The sequence below is a fragment of the Panthera pardus genome, unplaced genomic scaffold (assembly GCF_024362965.1).
Source record: "Panthera pardus isolate Hobbes unplaced genomic scaffold, ASM2436296v1 HiC_scaffold_6, whole genome shotgun sequence".
Classification (NCBI taxonomy): Eukaryota; Metazoa; Chordata; class Mammalia; order Carnivora; family Felidae; genus Panthera; species Panthera pardus.
Genome location: NW_026526991.1, coordinates 426,497 through 447,037, shown reverse-complemented (window position 1 = coordinate 447,037; position 20,541 = coordinate 426,497). Strand labels below are relative to the sequence as shown.

Sequence of the window (20,541 nt, the reverse complement as noted above, 5' to 3'; positions counted from 1 at the left end):
AACAGGCACGGCCGGAGGGTGGGGGCACCCTACGTTCTCTCCCCGACGTGGGGCCTCGGGGCCTCCTGACTCAGGGTCTGTCCTGTCCTTCCCCAAATAAAGGCTGGGCTGCTGGCCGGAAGCACTGACAGATCAAAGATACGGGAGGACAGGAAAGGCTCCCCAGAGCCTCGGGGACCCGACAGATTGAACTCCAAAGCCCACCCTGTCCCTGTAACGCTGGGTGGCCCTGAGCAAGACACGTCTCTAGCCTCGGTTTCCCGTCTGTCAACGGGGACGGTAGTGCCAGTCACAGAGCTAGTGTGAGGCGTAAATGACATATTCGAAGGGAACGTCCACAAATCTTGTCGCCCACCCTCCCCGGAGACCGGGGAGGCAGCAGGCGGGGCGCTGAGGGGAGGGGGGGTCTGAGGCCACCGCGAAGAGCCCAGCTCCGTCTGGGTTCGTGTTTATTCGATACAGGCCCGGCGCCCAGCCCCTCCCCGGGGAAGCGGCTGAGCCGGGGGCACGAAATAAATAAAGGCCGCCGAGGTGTGAGTGTGGGCTGCGGTGGGGCCGCCCTGGGCGAGGTGCGGGTGTACGTGAGACGCTGGCCTCAACCTCGGCCGTCCACCCACGGCCCCCCAGCTCCGGCAGGCTCCAGGTGGGGACAGTGGCGCCGCCCAGGGGGGACGGGTCCTGGACTTCTGCCGCCTCCCACCACTCCTCCTTTCCGCCCCCTCTCTCCTTCCTAAGGCAGTTCCAGAGGCCAAGCTCTCCATCTGGCTGGGGAGGGAGGAGGGAGGGGGGAGGGGGCTGGTGACGGGGGCCCCGGGCTCGGGCTCGCTGAGCTAGGACAGAGGAGCAGGGAGGTGGGCGCCCCAAGCCAGCAGGGCCTTTCGGCTCCGCCCTGTCGTGCGGCGGCCCCGCCCCCGCTTCCGGGCGCCGTCCTCCCGCTCACCCTGCCCCCCCCCCCCCCCCCCCCCCCCAGCTCCGCACCCCACGGGGGCAACTCAGGAGCCACACCAGCTCCCGCCCTGGTCCAGGGGCCCGGCGGCCCCTCGCGCATCCCTGGACGGCTCCCCAGCTGCCGTGTCCTCGTCGTCTTCGTCCTCCTCGTCCTCCCCGTCGGTGAACTCCTCCTGGCTGAGGCCGTAGGCCAGCGTGGTGTGGGCCAGGTCCACCTCGATGGGGAAGACGTCGGCGTCGCGCAGCACCGCGTAGCAGTCGTTGTAGTACTGGGACATGGTGGATACGAAGCGCCGCAGCTGGAACACGATGTCCTGGACTGGGGAGGGGGGGCAAGCGGACAGGCGCCGGTGGAGAAGCCCCTCCAAGCCTGCCCGGGCGCCCCCTGCCCCTCCCCCCGGGCTTCCCGCCCCCGCGCCCCGCGGAGGCCTCGCGCCCTGGGAGCGGGCAAGGCCGGGTCTCCCAGCTCCCGCGTCAGGGAGAGGGGGAGCCGGGCCCGCACCCCACTGCGCCCACAGGGCGTGGACCGGCCCCACTCAGGCCAGACCCCAGGAAGGGGGCTGCGTTTCTGCCAGGACCGTCCCTCTTGGGTCGGACTCAAAGCCCCGCCATGGCCTGGCCGTGGGACCTCACGTAAGCGCCTACCTGTCCAGGCCGCGGTTTTCCCGGCTCTGAGATGGGGAGAGGCCGGCAGCCCCCGCCCCCCGCCCCCAACCCGGAGGGCGGTACAGGGCTGGGCCGGGGCACGCCCCCGAGGCCCCCCGGCGCCCACCTACGCCCCTCACCGTGCTTCTGGTCCAGCAACTCCACCTTCTCCAGCACATCTTTGCGCATCTGGGAGAAGCGGGCACGGGCCTCCTGGCGACAGCGCAGGATCAGGCGATACTCGTAGTTGCCAGTGCTCACGCGGTACAGGGGCTCCCCCAGGGCCTGGGGCAGGGAGGTGACCGTCAGGGACCTGGCAGGGGGCGGGCGGGGCCTGCCCTGGGACAGATGGGGGCAGGGGGCAGGAAGGCTGCAGAGCCCAGCCGCCAGCTCACTCCCCTGCACACAGGGCACTCGTCAAAGCTACCACTGCTGAGGACGCCAGGGATGGCCAGAAGCACCTGCTCATACCTTTGGCGGGGGGGGGGGGGGGGGACAAAAAACCAAACCCTCGCCACATTAAACAAGGAACATCTAGTCCTAGGGTGGATCCTGCCATCAAAAATATGAAAAATTTAGGGGCGCCTGGGTGGCTCAGTTAGGCGGCCGACTTCGGCTCAGGTCAGGATCTCGCGGTCCGGTCCGTGAGTTCGAGCCCCGCGTTGGGCTCTGTGCTGACGGCTCAGAGCCTGGGGCCTGTTTCGGATTCTGTGTCTCCCTCTCTCTCTGACCCTCCCCTGTTCATGCTCTGTCTCTCCCTGTCTCAAAAATAAATTTTAAAAAAAAGTTAAAAAAAAAATTTTTTAAAAATATGAAAAATTTAGATCAAAAACACCTCTTGGGAGGGAGGAAAGTCAGGTTTTCCCCGCAAGAGCCTCACAGGGCCCAGAGGGGCTGGTTTCGGGAGGGGGGGGGTCCTACGGCAAGCTGGCCAGGGTTGGGGCGCAGAGCCCCACAGCTCCAGAGACAAAAGCCCGGCCAGACCCCAAGCCTCTCCCAGGTAGGCCTGACCCCCCCGCCCCGGTGCCCCTGGCAGACCCAGGACATTCTCGGGCCTGGGAGACAAGCGGGGGTGCGTACAGCCCCCTTTCCCACACCAGGGCCGCCCGACAGCCCCTGAGGACTCACGATGCAGCTGTACTCCTCGTCGTCCATCTCCTTCACCTTCAGGCAGTAGGACTGTGTGGGACGGGCGAGGCCACGATGTCAGGGCGGCGGCACCTTCGGGCTGGCCACCCTGTGCCCCACTTCCTCCCACGCCACAGAACCCCTACGCCCCCCGCCAAGGAGCAGCCACGCCAGGCCTCCTGGGCCCTGCGCATCCTCAACGAGGATAGGCTGAGACATGTCAGGGGCAGGCTGGCACCTCACTCAGACCGGCCCTTGCTCGGGGAGGCCCGCGGCGAGGTGCACGTGGGAGCACGCGGGAGCGAGCACGCATCCGGGAGGCTGGCAAGGGCCTGAGAAAACAGCCCAGCGTTTACTAAACTCAAGATGCTCTGGGAAAGAAGGGATTCCGTGGTCAAAAGAGTGTGGGAAGGCCCTTGAAGACTCATGCTACACATAGGCCTGTCAAAGGCTCTGAGAAGTCCTGCAGCAAAGGAACCTTGGCTTGCTTCACAGAGTATTTTCCCTCAACTCCTTTGACCATGAGAATTATTACGTAAACATAAAACTCAATAATGTCCCTTGGTACCTACTTTATAACCACTGACCCACTGGTAAAAGTGACCCCAAAATCCCAAGAGGTCAGAGTGGTCCAGAATAAGCCCTCTGCCTACCCCAGGCTCCCAGCCTCCCAGAGTCCCCTCTCAGCAGTTGGGGCCAGTGTCCAGGCTGCTGCCCAATTCCAGTACCTCCCAGGTCCCTGGTCCCACACCCTCAATCAGACACGACCGAGGCTGGCCCCATCCGGCTTGCCACCCTGTGGCCCACTAAGGGGCAAACCTCCAGGGGGGCTCCCTCCCCGTGGTGCCAGACCCTTCCCTCCCCAGAGACTGGAGACTCCACTCACCAGGTACTCAAACTTGACGTCCAGGTACTTCTTGATGGTGAGGCGAGTGTCTGGGATGGCTTTGTTGAGATAGGTGTTCAGGTCTGTCAGCATCTGGAAGGGATGGAGGGGGCGGATGCTCAGTCCCCCAGGGGCAGGGGGCAGGCTGGCCAGCTGACAAAGCATGACACCGATCCGTCAATCCTTCTAGTGGACTCAGGCGTCAGAGCCAAAGGGCGCTCCCAGACGGCTCTGTCCACTGAAGGGCGAGAGGCCAGGCCAGGCCAAGGGCAGACTTAACGAGTGAGTCGGTCAATGCCGAGTGAGGCCGGGGGGACAGAGCGACTTACCCCCAGTCGGCCACGTCGGTGACCAAGCCGGACCCGCACCCCAGGGTTCCAACTCCAGTACGGGACGCTTTCTGCGTGCCGCGCTGCCCCCTCTCTACCCTCACAGGCTGACACACGCGTGCTCGACGTGACCTACCGGCTTGATGGTTTTCAGCAGCCGGATGCCGAACTTCTCGATGCTGCGGTGGGCGTCGGCAAACTTCACAAAAGCCTCGCTCGCAGCTGGCTGGGGCTCCCGCACCCCAATCACGGAGAACACGTCCCCAAAGGCTGCGGGACAAGTCTGCCCTGAAGGCTGCCCCTACTTGACCCCTTCGTGGAGGAGCCCGGGATTCGGTGGGGAGAAGCGGCAGGGCAGGGGGGCCCGGCAGGCTGAAGGCCAAGGTCCGCATGAAGTCTACAAACCCAGGTAGGTGGTTCTACGCCTGAAGCGAGTTGGGTCTGTACCCCCTAAGGGAGCCGGGGCTGTACCTGACGGAGTGGCCCTCGTTCCCCAGAGTGACCGGCGCATGAGGGAAGGAGGCTCGGTCAAGGTTGGAGAAGCCAGCGTTGCCCGACAGCGGAGAACCGGTCTGGGAGTCTGGATGCCTGGGTCCTAAGGCCAGCTCTGCCCTAAGGAGCTGCGTGACTATTTCCTCTGTCGGGGCTTCATTTTCCCAACCGGAAACGGGGCTTAACTGCAGCTGCCCTGCCCTGCCCAGCTAACAGCCTTGTAGGAAATGAGACCACAAGTAAGAAAGGCCCCGTACGCAGTAAGGCGGTACAGGTAAGACTGGGCAGGGCCCAGACGAGAGCCTGGGCCCCCACAGAAGACCGGCTGGTCCACACGTTCCCGACTGGCCTCCCTTATTGCTATATCCCAGCATCTAGGCAAGGCCCGGCCCGGAAAGGGCCCGAGGTCAGGTGCTGTGGGGTCCGCCCGAGTGGGGGCGTGAGAAAGGTCCCGGGGAGGGGATCAGCCACACCCTCACCGTACGGGGAAGGACTGAGCTGATGAGGGAGTGAGGGTCTTCCCGGGGCCACTTGGCAGGTTTGGGGGTGCCCTTACCCCGGTGGGTCTGTGACAGCTCATAAAAGGCCCGCAGGAGATTCTTGGCGTGTTCTGTCATTCCTGCGGGAGAGACCCAACCAGAGGGGAACGGGGGCACGTGGTGAGACCACAAGGGCCCCCCGGGACACGGCCTCCAACCCCCACCCCCGGGCCCTCACTGTTCCTGAGTTCGCTGGCTTTTCCCACAGTCACACTAGGGCCTGGGGTCGAAGGCTTAGCCCCCAGCGCCACCCGAGAGGAACAACCGTCAGACAGGGGAGCCAGGACTTGGCGGGGGCAGAAGGTGAACGAGGCCTTCTATGGGCTTCGTCTCCGGGAGACGGCGGGGCTCTGAGAGACTCTCGCCTTGTCTACGCGTGCCACCGCTCGACTTTTTGTGGATGCGTGTTACTTCCGTAGTCAGAAAAAGGAAGTGATGAGAGGCTTCTTTTTCTGAAGAGTTCCTAATGGCCGCAGGGCCCTAAAGCTCTACCCCAGGGCGGAGCCGTGCTGGGCACTTACCGCCCGGCCGGACACACCTCCCTCCGGGCACGCGGCCGGCGGCCAGAGTGTGCGCCCGCTCACCTTTATACAGCTCGGCGGTCCGCTCCAGCTCCTCCAGCCTCTTGACAAGCCCGTCTGCGGGGGTCAGAGGAGAAGGTGAGGCCAGTGAGTCTCGGCGAGCGTGGGGCGAGGAGAGAGCCAGGGGCGGCCTGAGCCAGGCTGGGGAGGGGAGAGGCAGCGCCCAGAGGAGAAGCAGGACTGGCACGGGCCGGGGTCCCAGGGGCGGGGGGGTCTGGCATCTCAGCCGGTCCCGGAAGTGTTTCGTAGCGACCCGGGCCACCCAAACCACGGGCGAGCGTGGGACAGGCAGGGCCGCCCCCGGGGCGGCTCCTGAGACGAGCTGTCCCCCGACGCCCCACGCAGGACGGGCATATCAGAGGGCCAGAAAGGCGACGGCCACGGAGGCACCAGTGCGGGTCACCAGCGAAAACCGGCTGGGCCCTCCCCGAGGCCCAACCCGGGGGTGGCTCCCCACCGCCAGCCAAAGGCGGGCCCTCTCGAGCAGTCAAGGCTCCCGTACGTCTAACACAAACCCTGCCCACAGCCAAGGAGGAAGGCAGGAGCCAGAGAGGAGCTGTTTTGACAACTCTCACGCAGGCACGGCGCAGCCCCTCCCGCAGAAGCCATCGCCATCGCCATCGCGACGGCTCAGAAGGTTCGGGCTCAGAAGGGAGAACCGAGTGGGGCAGGAAGGCCAATTCGGGAGGGGCCTGGAGGCAGACCTGGCACCGGACCTGGGTGGACATCTCCACCCGCTTGACGGCTGTGTTTCTCAAGCACCTTTCGTGTGCCGGAGTCATGAGCTCCAAGTCATGCCCTCGAGGCTCACGGTCCAGCAGAGGGGGTGTGGGGGGGGGGCAACAAATGACCAGAGTAACCTTGAGGGCTTGTTGAGTGACAGGAGGGGAGCAGAAGCGGAGTGCGGGCAGAGACAGTGGCCGCGTGTCAGGGGGCGGGGAGGAGGGTGGGCTCTGGGGGAGGAGGGCACCTGGTAGGGGGCATTCAGGAGCTTGGCCACCGGCCGGCCCCCAGGCACTGGCTCCCCGGAGCCCTGGCACCTGGCCAGCCTGGCAGGAAAGGAGCCACGTAAGGGCCGCGCTGTTGTTTTTAGCTGGGTCATGGGACATCATGACAGCTTCAATTTTAGAAACCCTATTTAAGGCTGGGGAAATTGCAAGGTTTGGGGGGAAAAACACAACAACCAGTTCTAATTTTGTCTCAAGGCATGGTAACTACAGTGACCGGGATTTATAGACACCAAGAAGCTGAAAATAGCAGCTGCCACTTTTGTAGCCGTTTGGAACGGGCTCAGACCCCACCCCCACGTCCCAGCCAATGAGGCCCAGCTGAGCCTACCATATATATATAGGCATTTATAGCCGCCCCCACATATATATACGGCAGAACTGCTATTTATAAATCCGGGCTGGGGACGGTCGGAGCAGGACCAAGTGTTTTGCTGGCCACACACATGCGTGGGTGTGAACGTGCGTGTCCGTGGCTCCCCGCCCCCACCCCCAGTCCCGGGCAGAAACCACCAAGACGAGGGCAGCAGCGCCACCTTCTGGAGAAAGGTAGGCGCGAGGTGGGCGGTACAGGAGCAGGGAGCCGGGGCCACACTGGAGAAGAGGGCACGCGGTGGCTGCGGCCAACGCTGTGACAGCAGCCGGGGGCAGTGGCGAAGGCGCCGGCTCGGGCTGCTGGAAGGAAGCACCTCCATACTGTGTGCTGGTCTCATCTGTGCCCCGGGCGCAGGATCCCCACCGGGGTGTGGGGGCCATGGCCGCCTGGGCTGACGGCTGCGGGTGCTCTTGGGGAGGCAGAGAGGCCCATGGGCAAGTGGATGGTGACCGTCAGCCCCACAGGCAGCAGGACCCACATCAGCAACGTGGGCAGCCAAGGCGCCCCTCTCTCCGGAAGCCTGGGCCTGAGACCTCGTCCCCGGGGCAGCTGGGCGGGAGGACAGGACTCACCATTGCACAGGATGGCCCGGCTCAGGCCCAGGGCGTCCGCGGTCCCCGAACTCATGTTCTCTACCAGCCGATGCTTTACTTTCTTCAACACTGGGACCAGGCGAGAAAGGGTCTCAGTGGACTCAGTGACAGGTAATCTACAGCAGCGCCCTCAGGCCATCCCTGCCCCAGCTCATCTCCCACTGCAAGCGACGGCAGGGGCTGAGGGGCCGCGCTGATGTTTAGTGCAGGGGTGAACGTGGAGTGGGGGGAGCCCCAGGAGGGCGTGCTGGGCCCCCTGCCCTATTCACTCCACACGAGGGCAGTGTCGGGAGCTGGAAGGAGCTAAATACGTGTAATGCCAAGAGGCAAACCAGGGAGAGCCTCTTGTCCCTTCCGCACCTGGGAGCGGAGGTGCCCTCAACCACGAGTGGCCTCAGACCCCGGACTCAAGTATCGTGTATGTGTTCGTATACTTAGTCCCTGGAAGGGGACCGGGATGGCACCACAGGGCTTTTCTAGGGAGAACCTTCAGGACAGACTTGACCTGCTCTTAGCCTCTTTCCTTTAAAAACAACAGGAGGTGGCTGCGGCCCTAGGGTGGAGGAAAAGCGTGCCGGGCTCCAGAGCCCAGAGATCTGCGCGTGCATTCACCCAGGGGACGCAGAGCCCTCTCTGGGCCGCAGGCCTTGATGCGGGATGAGGCGGCTGGTCCAGAGGACTTCGAAGCTGCTGTCCAGCCTGGAGTTTTGAAGTTACTACAGAGCCAAACCCAGCCCCCCTTGCAGGAGGCAACCTGTCCCAGGGAATGCCGTGGGAGGAGGGGCTGGCCTGCGACCCTCGGCCCGAGGCCTGAGGTCCAGTTCAGACCTCGAGCCCTCCCGGGAGTAGGGAGGCTGAAGAGGAGGCCAGGGCCGAGCAGGGGCGTGCGGGTGGTCATGGGGCACCACGCCTCATTGTGAGCCGCCCTCCCTTTTGGAAGGGTGAGGGGCTGGCCTCTAAGGGGCCACCCTAAGGCAGCAAGGTCCCAGAGGAGGTGGCCAGGGGAGAGGGCTGAAACACGGGGCAGAGCGAAATCAAGGACTGATTCTTGGGAGCCAGTGGCAGGCGGGAGAGCATCGTGGGTCCTCCCAGGCCCTCTGCACTGGCTTGGTCAAAAGCCACGTAGCTCCTGACACACTGTCATAAAGAGGCAGAGGAGGGGCCAGGTGCCTGTGGGGCCCCTGCTCTGGTCCAGCTTACCAATGTCCAGGGACATGCCCTGCTTGGGGTCCGCCTGCAGCTTGTTGTAGTGAATAGTCACCTCCCCCTGGAAAAGCAGGATAGGCAGAGTTCAGATGGAGTCTCCTGGGTCCCAGGCCCCTTCCCTGGGGAAGGCCTGTCCGCCCCCAAATCTGCGGTCACGAGAGAATCCTGAGCCCCGGGAAGGACCCAGACCAACTATGGATTCTGCCATGCCAGGCCAAGGGCTGTGACACGGCCCTGCCTTAACCGGTTTGTTTCCAGTCCCTCCTCGTCCTGCTATGTGCCAGGCCCCGGGGAAGCAGCGGGGACAAGGGCAGACACAGTCCCTGCTGCCACAGAGCTCACGGCGTGGCAGTCCCTGATGTCCCGTGCTCCGGCCGGATCAGGTGCCCCGCCTCCCCGACGCACGCCATGCTCCAAGCCTTCGCTACGCCATTTGCCCCACGTGGAGTGTCTTCTGCGCTCGAAGCCACCCCATCCTGAGGGGTCCCTCCATTCACTCAGCTAGTATGTCTGCATACTTTCTCTGTGCCCGGTGTTGGGGCTCCAAGGAGCAGGTGCAGGGCGGCCCCAACCTCCCAGGGACCGAGGCAGCAAGGGAGGCTGACGCACGTCGCATTCTACATCTGGAAGAGAAGTGCCCGGCTTCTCCTGAGAAGCCTTCCCTAACCACGTGAGGCCACCACGGGCACTCTCATCCACGCAATCCTAAGACCCTTGAACTTGGGGCAGGATCCATTCGAATGCGAAACAGGATTTCAAAAATGAGTCCTGAAGGGGAACCAAACTGGCCTGACGCCACCAGAGTCGCGCGGATGCACGAGGCTCTCTCTCGGGCTGCGGCAGAGCATGCCAGGGCCCCAGGACCGACAGCGGCTGGAGCAGCGGGAGTCAGACCTGGGCTCTGGTCCCGCCGTGTGACCAAAGCCAATCCCTTCCTCTCTCCGGGCACCAGTGAAATGGGGACGGTAGTCCCTGCCCGCACCCAAACACGGGAGCCGGGAGATCCTTGTGTTGATGTCAAGGCTGTGCACACACAACAGCTCTCGTCCTCGTGGGCACCATGGGGGGCTCAGAGGACGGGGGGGGGGGGGGGGGAGTCTGTGAGCCCAGGAGGACCCAGGGGACTGAAAGTCCCTACAGGGATGAGGAGGGGGGGGCTTCTCTTTCCTCCTTCCCCTCCCAGGCCCAGCATGGCCCAACTGACATTTATCGAGGGTCTACTGACCCCGGCGGGATCACCTTGGACTTCCAGCTCCAGCTCCAGCCCTGAGGGGGGGACACGCTGGCTTGCCCTGAGGCCCTGGTTCGAGTCCGACAGCTCCCCTGGGAGCTGAAGGGCAGGGGACCGAAAGGTGCCCACTCTCCCGCCAAGGCAGCGCCAGTCCTCGAGTAGGAGCGGTGTTTACTGACCACACATGGGGGCCACCGAGGGAGGCTGGAGTGTGGCCCAGACCCCGGCGCACCAAGGAGGTAGCCGAGAGAGGGCCCGTCTCCTTGCAGGCCCGCCGGGGCCTCTGGCAGGCTGGGCGTCCCAGAAGGGTGCCTGTGTCCCCACCCCCGCAGCAGGCTTACCTTCACCTCCTGAATCATCTTCGCCACCTCCACCTTCGTTTTGCCTTTGATTGACCTGCCGTTGACACCGGTGATCTCGTCGCCAGCCGCCACAGTGCCGTCCAGGGCTGCCGGGGTGTTGTCAAACACCTGTGGGTGCAGGGTGGGGGAGGTGGGCAGAGCATCACGCTAAGAACACAGGGATTATTTCTTTTTCAATTTTTTTTAACGTTCATTTATTTTTGAGACCGAGAAAGAGACAGAGCGTGAATGGGGGAGGGGCAGAGAGAGAGGAAGACACAGAATCGGAAATGGGCTCCGGGCTCTGAGCTGTCAGCACAGAGCCCGACGCGGGGCTTGAACTCACGGACCGCGAGATCATGACCTGAGCCGAAATCGGACGCTTAACCGACGGAGCCACCCAGGCGCCCCGGGGATTATTTTTTTAAAAACTGATAAAGGAGACCGCACCAGCGAGAGGATCCACCTGTCCTTGGAAGCTGGACAGTGGGAAGCCAAGGGCTCGCAGAGGGGCTTTAGTAAGAGAGATCTAATCTTTGCTGGAAATTGCCAGAGGGTCGGGAAGCGGACCTCTGGAAACAGCCACAGGTGGGTAGAAGGCAAGGTGTAGAAAGTAGGGAACGGACTCAACTCTGGGCTCCCTCCCTGTCCACACAGCCGCCCACTCCCCCTTCTCTGGGCAAGATGGAGATGGGTTTCCCCAGAGAAGCTCCCGACTCAGGCCCAGGGACCGAGGGAGGTGGGAGTGAGGCACGAGTCTAGACAGATTCAGGTTTAGCGAGTCCCAAAGCCCTCTAGCCCCACTGGGGCCCCAGAATGCCAGCAGCCAGGCTTACTGCCCTTCCCCGAGGGAGACTGGAGGCCCCTGCCCTGAACGGCCCGTCGATGTAGACACTGGGAGATCCCCCCACAGCTTGCCTGATGCCCGACCGCCCCACGGGAAGCCCACCCGACACGGCCTGCACACGGATCTTCATGGTAGTAAGTGCCTGTGATGGTTCATTCTTAATGTAAGGACGGGCACTTGAGAAAGGTGCCCCACGTGAAAAATACTTAAACAGAAAAAAAGGAACCATAGGAAGCAGCGACAAAGCAGAGGTAACAGAAAAACAAAAGGAAAACCATAATTAACATCTTCAAGGTGATTAGAAAAAGGAAACCAGGATGATGTAAAAGGATCGACTCAGAAATAGGAAAGATCTCTTAGCAATGCAAAATCTAATTGAAATGTACAATGTCAAAGAAGCTAGGGAAACCAAGCCGAGGAAACTGACAAACTGGACAGCCAGAAGAAAAGAGAAAGAAAAATATAAGAAGGTTCATTCAGGAAGCCCAACACCAACCAAGAGGGGTCCCACAAGAGGGAACAGAAACCAGAGAGCGGGATCTCATCAAAGAGCTAATACTCAAGACTCCCAGGGCAGAGAAAGACACAAGGCTCCCTGAGGAACACACCCTCTGAGGCTCCGGCACAACAGACAGAAAAAGGCCTGTGCCAAGAGACATCGTCATGGCCCTTCAAGTTGCCAAGGACAAGAAGAAGTTCCCAAGAGTCTTGACATTTCAAGGACAGAACGCATTACAGATAAAGAGTCACAGATAAGAAAAGCATCAGACATAACAACAGTGCTCGTGTCCAAAGATAATAAAATGCCATCGAATCTCTAAGTGAAAAATTATTTTCAAACTTGTCACTCTTTTTTTTTTTTTTAACATTTGTTATCGAGAGACAGAGAGAGACAGAGCGTGAGCAGGGGAGGGGCAGAGAGAGGGGGAGACACAGAATATGAAGCAGGCTCCAGGCTCCGAGCTGTCAGCACAGAGCCGGACACGGGGCTCGAACTCACAAACCGCGAGATCATGACCTGAGCCGAAGTCGGTCGCTTAACCGACTGAGCCACTCAGGCGCCCCTGAAACTTGTCATTCTTGAATTTGATCTGGCCAAGCGTCAGATGGAAAGAAAATGAAAATCACAACAAAGACAGGATAATGGCATTTTCAGAGACACAAGCTCTCAAAATATTCACCTCCCCGGCAGCCTTTCTCAGAAAGCTACAGGAGGATGTGTTCCACCATGATCAGGAAGTAAGCCGAGGAAGGCGGCTCCTGTCCTGGGCAGCAAAGGAAAAAATCAACAAAACTAAAAGGCAACCGACAGAATGGGAGAAGATATTTGCAAGTGACCGATCTGATAAAGGGCTAGTATCCAAAATATATAACGAACTTACAAAACTCAATACCCCAAAATCAAATAACCCAATTACAAAATTGGCAAAAGACCTGAACAGACATTTCTCCAAAGAAGACATCCAGATGACCACCAGGCACATGAGAAGATGCTCAACATCACTCACCGTCGGAGAAATTCAAATCAAAAGCACAATGAGATACCACCTCACACCTGTCAGAACGGCTAAAATCAACAACACAAGAAACAACAGGTGTTGGCAAGGATGTGGAGAAAAAGGAACCCTCTGGCACCGTTGGTGGGAATGCAAACTGGTGCAGCTGCTCTGGAAAACAGTGTGGAGGTTCCTCAAAAAGTTAAAAATAGAACCATCTTACGATCCAGCAATCGCACTACTGAGTATTTACGCAAAGAAAACAAAAACACTAATTCTTTTCTTTTTCATGTTTATTTATTTTTTTGAGAGAGAGAGAGAGAGTGTGTGTGTGTGAACGGGGAAGAGGGGCAGAGAGAGGAGAGAGAATCCCAAGCAGGCTCCACGCACAGCACAGAGCCCAATGTGGGGCTCGATCTCACGAAACACGAGATCACAAGCTGAGCTGATATCAAGAGTTGAACGCTTAACTGACTGAGTTACCCACTCACCCCACAAAAACACTAATTCACAGGGATACGTGCACCCCTATGTTTATAGCAACATTATTTACAGCAGCCAAGATATGGAAGCAGCCCAACTGTCCATCGACCAATGAATGGATAAAGAAGATGTGGTATATAGAGACACAATATGCAAAGCCATAAAAAAGAAGGAAATCTTGCCATTTGCAAAGACATAGATGGATCTAGAGAGTATGATGCTGAGCGAAGTAAGTCAGAGAAAGACAAATGCCATATGATTTCATTCATATGTGGAATTTCAGAAAAAAACAAAAGTACAAATGGGAAAAAAGAGAGAGAGAGAGAGAGAGACAAAACAAGAAAAAGACTCTTACCCCACTAAAAAGGAGAACTACAGACCAATTTTCCTGATGAACACGGATGCAAAAATCCTCAACAAGATTATTAGCCAACCAGATCCAACAATACATTAAAAAAATTATTCACCACGACCAAGTGGGATTTAAACCTGGGATGCAGGGCTGGTTCAATATCCACAAAACAATTAACGTGATTCATCATATCAATAAAAGAAAGGACAAGAACCATATGATCCTCTCAGTAGATGCAGAGAAAGCATTTGACAAAATACAGCATCCTTTCTTGATAAAAACCCTCAAGAAAGTAGGGATAGAAGGATCATACCTCGAGATCATAAAAGCCACATGTGAAACACCCAACACTAATTTCATCCTCAAAGGGGAAAAACTGAGGGCTTCCTCCTAAGGTCAGGAATAAGACAGGGATGTCCACTCTTGCCACTGTTATTCAACATAGTCCTGGAAATCTTAGCTTCTGTAATCAGAAAACACAAAGAAATAAAAGGCATCCAAATCGGCCAGGAGGAGGTCAAACTTTCACTCTTTGCAGCGACATGATACTCTATATTGAAAACTCAAAAGATTCTACCAAAAAACTGCTAGAACTGATTCATGAATTCAGCAAAGTTGCAAGATATAAAATCAATGCACAGAAATCGGTTGCATTCCTATACCCCAATAATGAAGCAACAGAAAGAGAAATCAAGGAATCGATCCCATTTACAGTTGCACCAAAACCCATAAAATACCTAGGAATAAATCTAACCAAAGAGGTGAAAAATCTATACACTGAAAACTACAGAAAGCTTATGAAAGAAATTGAAGACACAAAAAAATGGAAAAAGATTCCATGCTCCTGGATAGGAAGAACAAATATTGTTAGAATGTCGATACTACCCAAAGCAATCTACGTGTTCAATGCAATCCCTATCAAAATAACACCAGCATTCTTCACAGAGCCAGAACAAACAATCCTAAAATTTGTATGGCACCAGAAAAGACCCCGAATAGCCAAAGCAATCTCGAAAAAGAAAACCAAAGCAGGAGGCATCACAATCCCGGACTTCAAGCTATACTACAAAGCTGTCATCATCAAGACAGTATGGTACTGGCACAAGAACAGATAATCAATGGAACAGAATAGAGAACCCAGAAATGGACCCACAAACGTGCGGCCAACTAATCTTTGACAAAGCAGGAAAGAATATCCAATGGAATAAAGACAGTCTCTTCAGCAAGTGGTGCTGGGAAAACTGGACAGCGACATGCAGAAGAACGAACGTGGACCACTTTCTTACACCATCCACAAAAAGAAACTCAAAATGGATCAAAGACCTCAATGTAAGACAGGAAACCATCAGAATCCTCGAGGAGAAAGCAGGCAAAAGCCTCTTTGATCTTGGCCGCAGCAACTTCTTACTCAACACGTCTCCGGAGGCAAGGGAAACGAAAGCAAAAATGAACTACTGGGACCGCGTCAAAATAAAAAGCTTCTGCACAGCGAAGGAAACAGTAAGTAAAACTAAAAGGCAACCGACAGAATGGGAGAAGATACTTGCAAATGACATATCAGATAAAGGGTGAGTATCCAAAATCTATAAAGAACTTATCAAACTCAACACCCAAAACCCAAATAATCCAGTGAAGAAATGGGCAAAAGACATGAATAGGCACTTCTCCAAAGAAGGCATCCAGATGGCCAACCGGCACATGAAAAAATGCTCCACATCACTCATCATCAGGGAAATACAAATCAAAACAATGGATACCACCTCACACTTGTCAGAACGGCTAACATCAACGACTCAGGCAACAAGAGACGCTGGCGAGGATGCGGAGAAAGAGGATCTCTTTTGCACTGTTGGTGGGAATGCAAGCTGGTGCAGCCACTCTGGAAAACAGTATGGAGGTTCCTCAAAAAATTAAAAATAGAACTATCCTACGACCCAGCAATTGCACTACTAGGTATTTATCCAAGGGATACAGGTGTGCTGTTTCGAAGGGGCACGTGCACACCCACGTTTATAGCAGCGCTATCGACAAGAGCCAAAGGGCCCTGAATGTGCGAGGAGAGTGCAAAGGGAGAAAACCCAGGAAATGACTTCATTTTTAAATTTTTTTTAAGTTTATTTATTTTGAGACGGAGAGAGCATGAGCGGGGGAGGGGCAGAGGGAGAGGGAGAAAGAGAATCCCAAGCTGGCTCTGAGCTGTCAGCACGAGGGCTCGAACTCACAAACCATGAGGTCCCAACCTGAGCTGAAATCAAGAGTTGGGCGCTGAACCGACCGAGCCACCCAGGTGCCCCCCAAGAAACGACTTCAAAAAACAAAACTGAGTTAAGAATGGAGACAGAGGTTCCTCAAAAAGTTAAACACAGAGGCACCGGGGGGCCCAGCAATGCCGCTGCCACTGCCAGGTACGCACCCCCTAAAAAGGAAAGCGCGTGTCCCCACAGAAACTGCGCGTGCATGTTTGCGGTGGTGTCGTTCGTAACAGCCGGAAGGTGCAGACAACCCAAATGTCCACCAAACGGGTAAACAAATTGTGGGGTATCCACAAAATGGAAGATTAGCCGTGAAAAGAATGAATTACTGAAATATGCCACAGCTTGACTGAAATTCAAAAACATTATGAAAGAAGCAAGATACGAAAGGTGACGTGTGCAGATTCTTTTTCTATAAAATATCCAGAAAAAAACAACCTCTATAATAACCAGATGACCAACCAATCGAAAATAACCGGCACACGGGGTGCCTGGGTAGCTCAGCTGGTTAAGCGTCAGGCTCCTGATTTCAGCTCAGGTCACGATCTCGTGGTTCGTGAGATCCAGCCCCGCGTCGGGCTCTGCACTGACAGCCCAGGGCCTGTCCGGGATTCCCTCTCTCCCCCTCTCTCTGCCCCCCCCCCCCCACTAATGCTTGCTCTTTCTCAAAATAAATAAATAAACTGTAAAAAATTAAATAAAATAAAATAACCAGCACAGACGCTAATTTGTGCGTCTGCGTCTGGGCAGAGCCCAGTGTAGGGCTTGAACTCGTGAACCGTGAGATCATGACCTGAGCCGAAATCCAGAGTTGGCCGCTGAACTGACTGAGCCATCCAGACACCCCTTAAATAATCTTTTTAAAAGGCACAACCATGGAGGATCCCTAAGCTCAGTATGCAGAACAGCGCGTTACCGTTCTCCTACAACACGAGCTAGGGAGGACGGGCTCTTTATTTTCTTCACGTCCTGATCCCTAGCTGGAGCCTGGCCTGCCGCGCTGACGGTGGTGACAGTGGGTTCGCGGAAACTGCAAACTCACTATGCTGGGGGGGCTGGGGTGAGAGAAAGCAGAGTGGTTCTGGAAGACAGCTAACGTTCCCATCCACCGGACTGGGAAAAGTTGACAGATATTTACAAGTGACAGACCAAGAAGTAACAAGATAAGCGTCTGAGAAAAATGGAAACGCACCGGAAGAAACAGCTACAAGGGAGGAAAAGCGGTGCTGCTGCCGGATGGGGTGGGGGAAGGGCGGATGGGGGTGGGGAAGGGTGGTAAGAAGGGGTGGGAGAGGTGGGCTGTTATTTGACACAGGCCTTCTGGTGCTCTTGACTTGTCCAGAGCAAATCGGATATGCTTTGATAAAAATACAATTCAATTTCTGTTGAGAGTGGGAGGCGGGGGCACAAGTGAGCAAGGGGCAGAGAGAGAGAGAGAGAGAGAGAGAGACAGAGAGGGAAGCAGGTCTCACCCAAAGTGGGGTTTGCGTTTTTGTTTTTGTTTTTTTTTCCCTGCAGTGGAGGCTCACGTTCACCAGATGTAGGACTCGAACTCACAAACCGTGAGATCATGACCTGAGCCAAAGTCAGATGCTCAACGACTGAGCCACGCAGGTACCCAACACAATTCGATTTTTAGAAAACCAAATTCTATGAGTGTATAATCCCAGTTTCTTTTAAGCAAAACTGACTCCAAACAGGTGAGGAGGCGGAGGGGGCAGGGGCCCAAAAGGCACATAGCAAGGAGGCCAGGCCTGGGCCAGGCCTCCCTAACACCTCCTGGGTCACAGGAGACCAAACTGCTCGTGAAGGCAGCACCCTGAGCCTGAGCAGGCCGGGCCAGATCCCGGGAATCTCGGTCTCCAAGGCCCAGAAGCAACTCTTGCAAGATCCTGGGAGACTACAGTCTCCCATCTGCCATCGATGACTACCTAGCTGAGAAAGTTAGATCAGGGTAGAAGCCAGGTCAAGTTTACGTCTGAGGTGGCAAGTTTCCTTCCGAGGCTACCGAAAAACCAGTCACTCCTGACCAGCCACGGGGTAAAGAAAACTGTCCCCACTCCTGAGTCACGGCTGACAGAGTATCACCAGGGCAGTCTCTTTGACAAGAACCACGGAATTGTTCAGCACCTCCGGGAGATCGTCTGGGAAAATGAACAGCCGCCATAAACATAGTAACAGCTACTACCTCATGGGTGTTTACTGGATGCCAGGCACTGTTTGGGGCATTCTGTTTAACCGCCACCGTGACCTTCACATTTTACACCATCACCTTCCAGGTGAGGAAACTGAGCCCCAGAGAGTTTAAGTAACTGGCTGCTAAGCAGGGAAGGTGACACTTGAACTCAGACCGTTATTACTTCACGGACTTGCACACTCCCCCCTACACTCGACTTGCACCAGGACTCGGGGCAGACTCGGTTCCGTGGATTCATGAGAGGCATTTTTACCGAAGGTCGACCCCGCACCAGGAACGCCACTGGGTGCTGACTGCGGTAACAAAGCAAACTCGGCTCCTGTCCTCACCGCGCGGAGTCTGGGAAGCGGCTAGATAGAGAACGACTAACCGGCAAACCCGTGATTAGAGACGGTGACAAGTGCTGAGAAGGAAAAGAACACACTGAAATGACAAGAAAACCAGGGCACGCCGGCTGGAGGGGGAGGGGTCAGGAAGGCCTCTCTGAGGAGGTCAGACCTCAGCGACGGGGAGCCATCAGCTCTGCAGAGTGGAGGATGAACCTGCCCTGGTCATGCCCAAGTAGGGAGGTGGCTCGCCCCTTCCAGGACCTCACCCCCACCTCCAAGGCAGCCAGTACCTGGACAATGTAGAGGCAGGGACAGTACTGGGCCCCTCCTCCTATGCTGATCCCGATCAGGTTCTGAGCATCCTTCTGGAGGGTCACCTTCCCGGGCACAGTAGGGATTCCGCTAGAAAGAAAAGACATGAGACTGCTTCCCCGGGAGGAAGGATGACCGAGGGCACAGGGAAGGCTCCTGTTAAACTATCCGTCACCCATCTCTCAATCGCTCTGCTCAATTACCTCTCAGCTTTCACTACGAGGTCAGCGTTTATTTATGTGTTGTGGAAAAATATTTGCCTTCGCTCACTTCCTCGTTCAGCAAACGTTGGCTAACAACCTATTGACGTCGAACACCGTACGAAGCACTAAGGACACGGGCAGCGGAGTGATGGGGAATACATTTTGGTAAGGAGGCGAACAATTTTTAAAAATCTGTCCCACTCATCATCTGTGCCGGGGAGCAAGCTACGTTTACGAGATTCCTGTTCACCTTCAAAACCTGGCTCAGTGGCCACCTCTTTCCGAAGTCTTCCCTGAACATCCCAGCAAAAGCCCTGGCCCATCTGATCTCTCCTTGTCGCCAGGCCATTCTCCTGGAATATCATCTGCTAATGTGTCCACAGCCCCCTACAGAGGGTGAGCTCCTGTTAGGGCAGGGTCCATTTCTGCTACAGGACAAGACCCAATCCCCCCCCACCACCACCGCCGCGGGCTGAGAGGCAAGGGTCTCTGGACCTGGGAAGTCTGGGGATCTGGAGGCCCTTGGGGCTCGTGCATCCCTGGGACTTGAAGGGAACAAAATACTCACAGTTTGTCCTCCTCGATGTCATAATCCAAGTCTGCAAACATGGTTCCGAGAGTTGAGGGGGGCTGGCTAACTGCCCAGCTCGGCAGAGGAATGGGGAACTGGATCAGGGAGAGAAAAGAGCGTAGGGTTTAGGGACCCGCAGTGCCCAGATGTCAACCTCCACCGCGGCGATCCGGGAGAGCCGGACCCTCCCCCTTCCCTCTGGCCGGTGGGGGGAGTCCCCGGGGTTTGGGGGCGGGAAGGTAAAGGGTTCTTACTGGGTACAGGGGGGAACTCCAGGCCAGGGCGGTGGACTCAGACCCCAGAGGCCGCCCCACGGGTCTCCAGGCCCTTGGGAGCTACCGCGGTCGCTCACCGGAAGCGTCAGTCCCTCCGCCGGGTCCAGGCCGGGCTGGCACCTGAACCCACCTGCCGTTCCACCTGTCTGCGGCCGCGACTGTCGCGTCACTTCCGGCGAGACGCGGAAGTCCCGCCTTCTCCACCACCCGGGTATCTGCCCCGATCCCTGCAGACAAGCCTTCCTCCCTGGCTCCCTGGGCTCCGAGAACCAGAAACGAGAACAAGTATGGGCGGAAGCTCGCCCTTAGCATGAAACAGCGGAAACAGAGGAAAGGTCTGGACGGGCCGACAGCGCCCAACCCCGCCCCCCGCCCTGTGGCCGCCGCCATCTTGATAAGGGTAGGGTTCTTCCCGGCTTCCTCAGCGGGACGCGGGGGACCACGCCGGCCGGGCGGTTGCCTGGCAACGGAAGCATCCTTGGGCGCGGAGGCTTCCGGCGAAGTTCAGGGGAATACAAACCCTCTCAGATTTTCAGCACCCCGTCTTAGGGTGCTGTTTGTTTCTCCTCTGCTAGAATGACAGTCTCCGAGCTTTTAGGGCCCCTGGAGCCTAATCCCAGTTCTGCGACCAGGAAACTCAATGCCAGAGAAGGCAAGGGATTTTTGGTCCGGAGCCACCCCCCAGGTGGTATAAGATCTAGATCTTGACCCTGAGATTCCTGCCACCCGGGTTCAGCGCCCTTTTAAGGCTTGCACACTTGTATTCAGTGGCTCAGTATTGACCACAGATTGGACAAGTTACCTTCGTTTGCTTTTGTGTGCCCCCTTTCCCCATATGCAAACTAAGAGCATTGAGGCACATGCTTCTGCGGTATTTGGCGAAAGTCTCCTCACACCTCACCTCCCTCTTTAGTCCTCGGGA

At 57.0% G+C, this 20,541-nt stretch overlaps 1 protein-coding gene across 3 annotated transcripts; it reads right to left on the bottom strand.

Annotated features, from left to right (window-relative positions):
• Positions 1–811: 811 nt before the first annotated feature.
• Positions 812–19,967, bottom strand: PICK1 (protein interacting with PRKCA 1). Of its 3 annotated transcripts, none has more exons than XM_019446864.2 (13): positions 19,599–19,967; positions 19,342–19,439; positions 18,549–18,660; positions 10,303–10,431; positions 8,725–8,791; positions 7,504–7,593; positions 5,552–5,605; positions 4,985–5,047; positions 4,073–4,206; positions 3,608–3,700; positions 2,722–2,772; positions 1,734–1,878; positions 812–1,267 (listed from the first exon to the last, which is right to left on the bottom strand). In XM_019446864.2, exons 2-13 carry the CDS (start codon positions 19,380–19,382, stop codon positions 993–995), a joined length of 1,254 nt encoding a protein of 417 aa, XP_019302409.1. In that variant the 5' UTR covers positions 19,383–19,439; positions 19,599–19,967; the 3' UTR covers positions 812–992. The 3 variants fall into 3 exon arrangements, with proteins under 3 accessions (XP_019302409.1, XP_053750995.1, XP_053750996.1); XM_053895020.1 differs by having other exon boundaries at positions 19,697–19,967; XM_053895021.1 differs by having other exon boundaries at positions 19,750–19,967.
• Between the last annotated feature and the right edge of the window lie 574 nt (positions 19,968–20,541).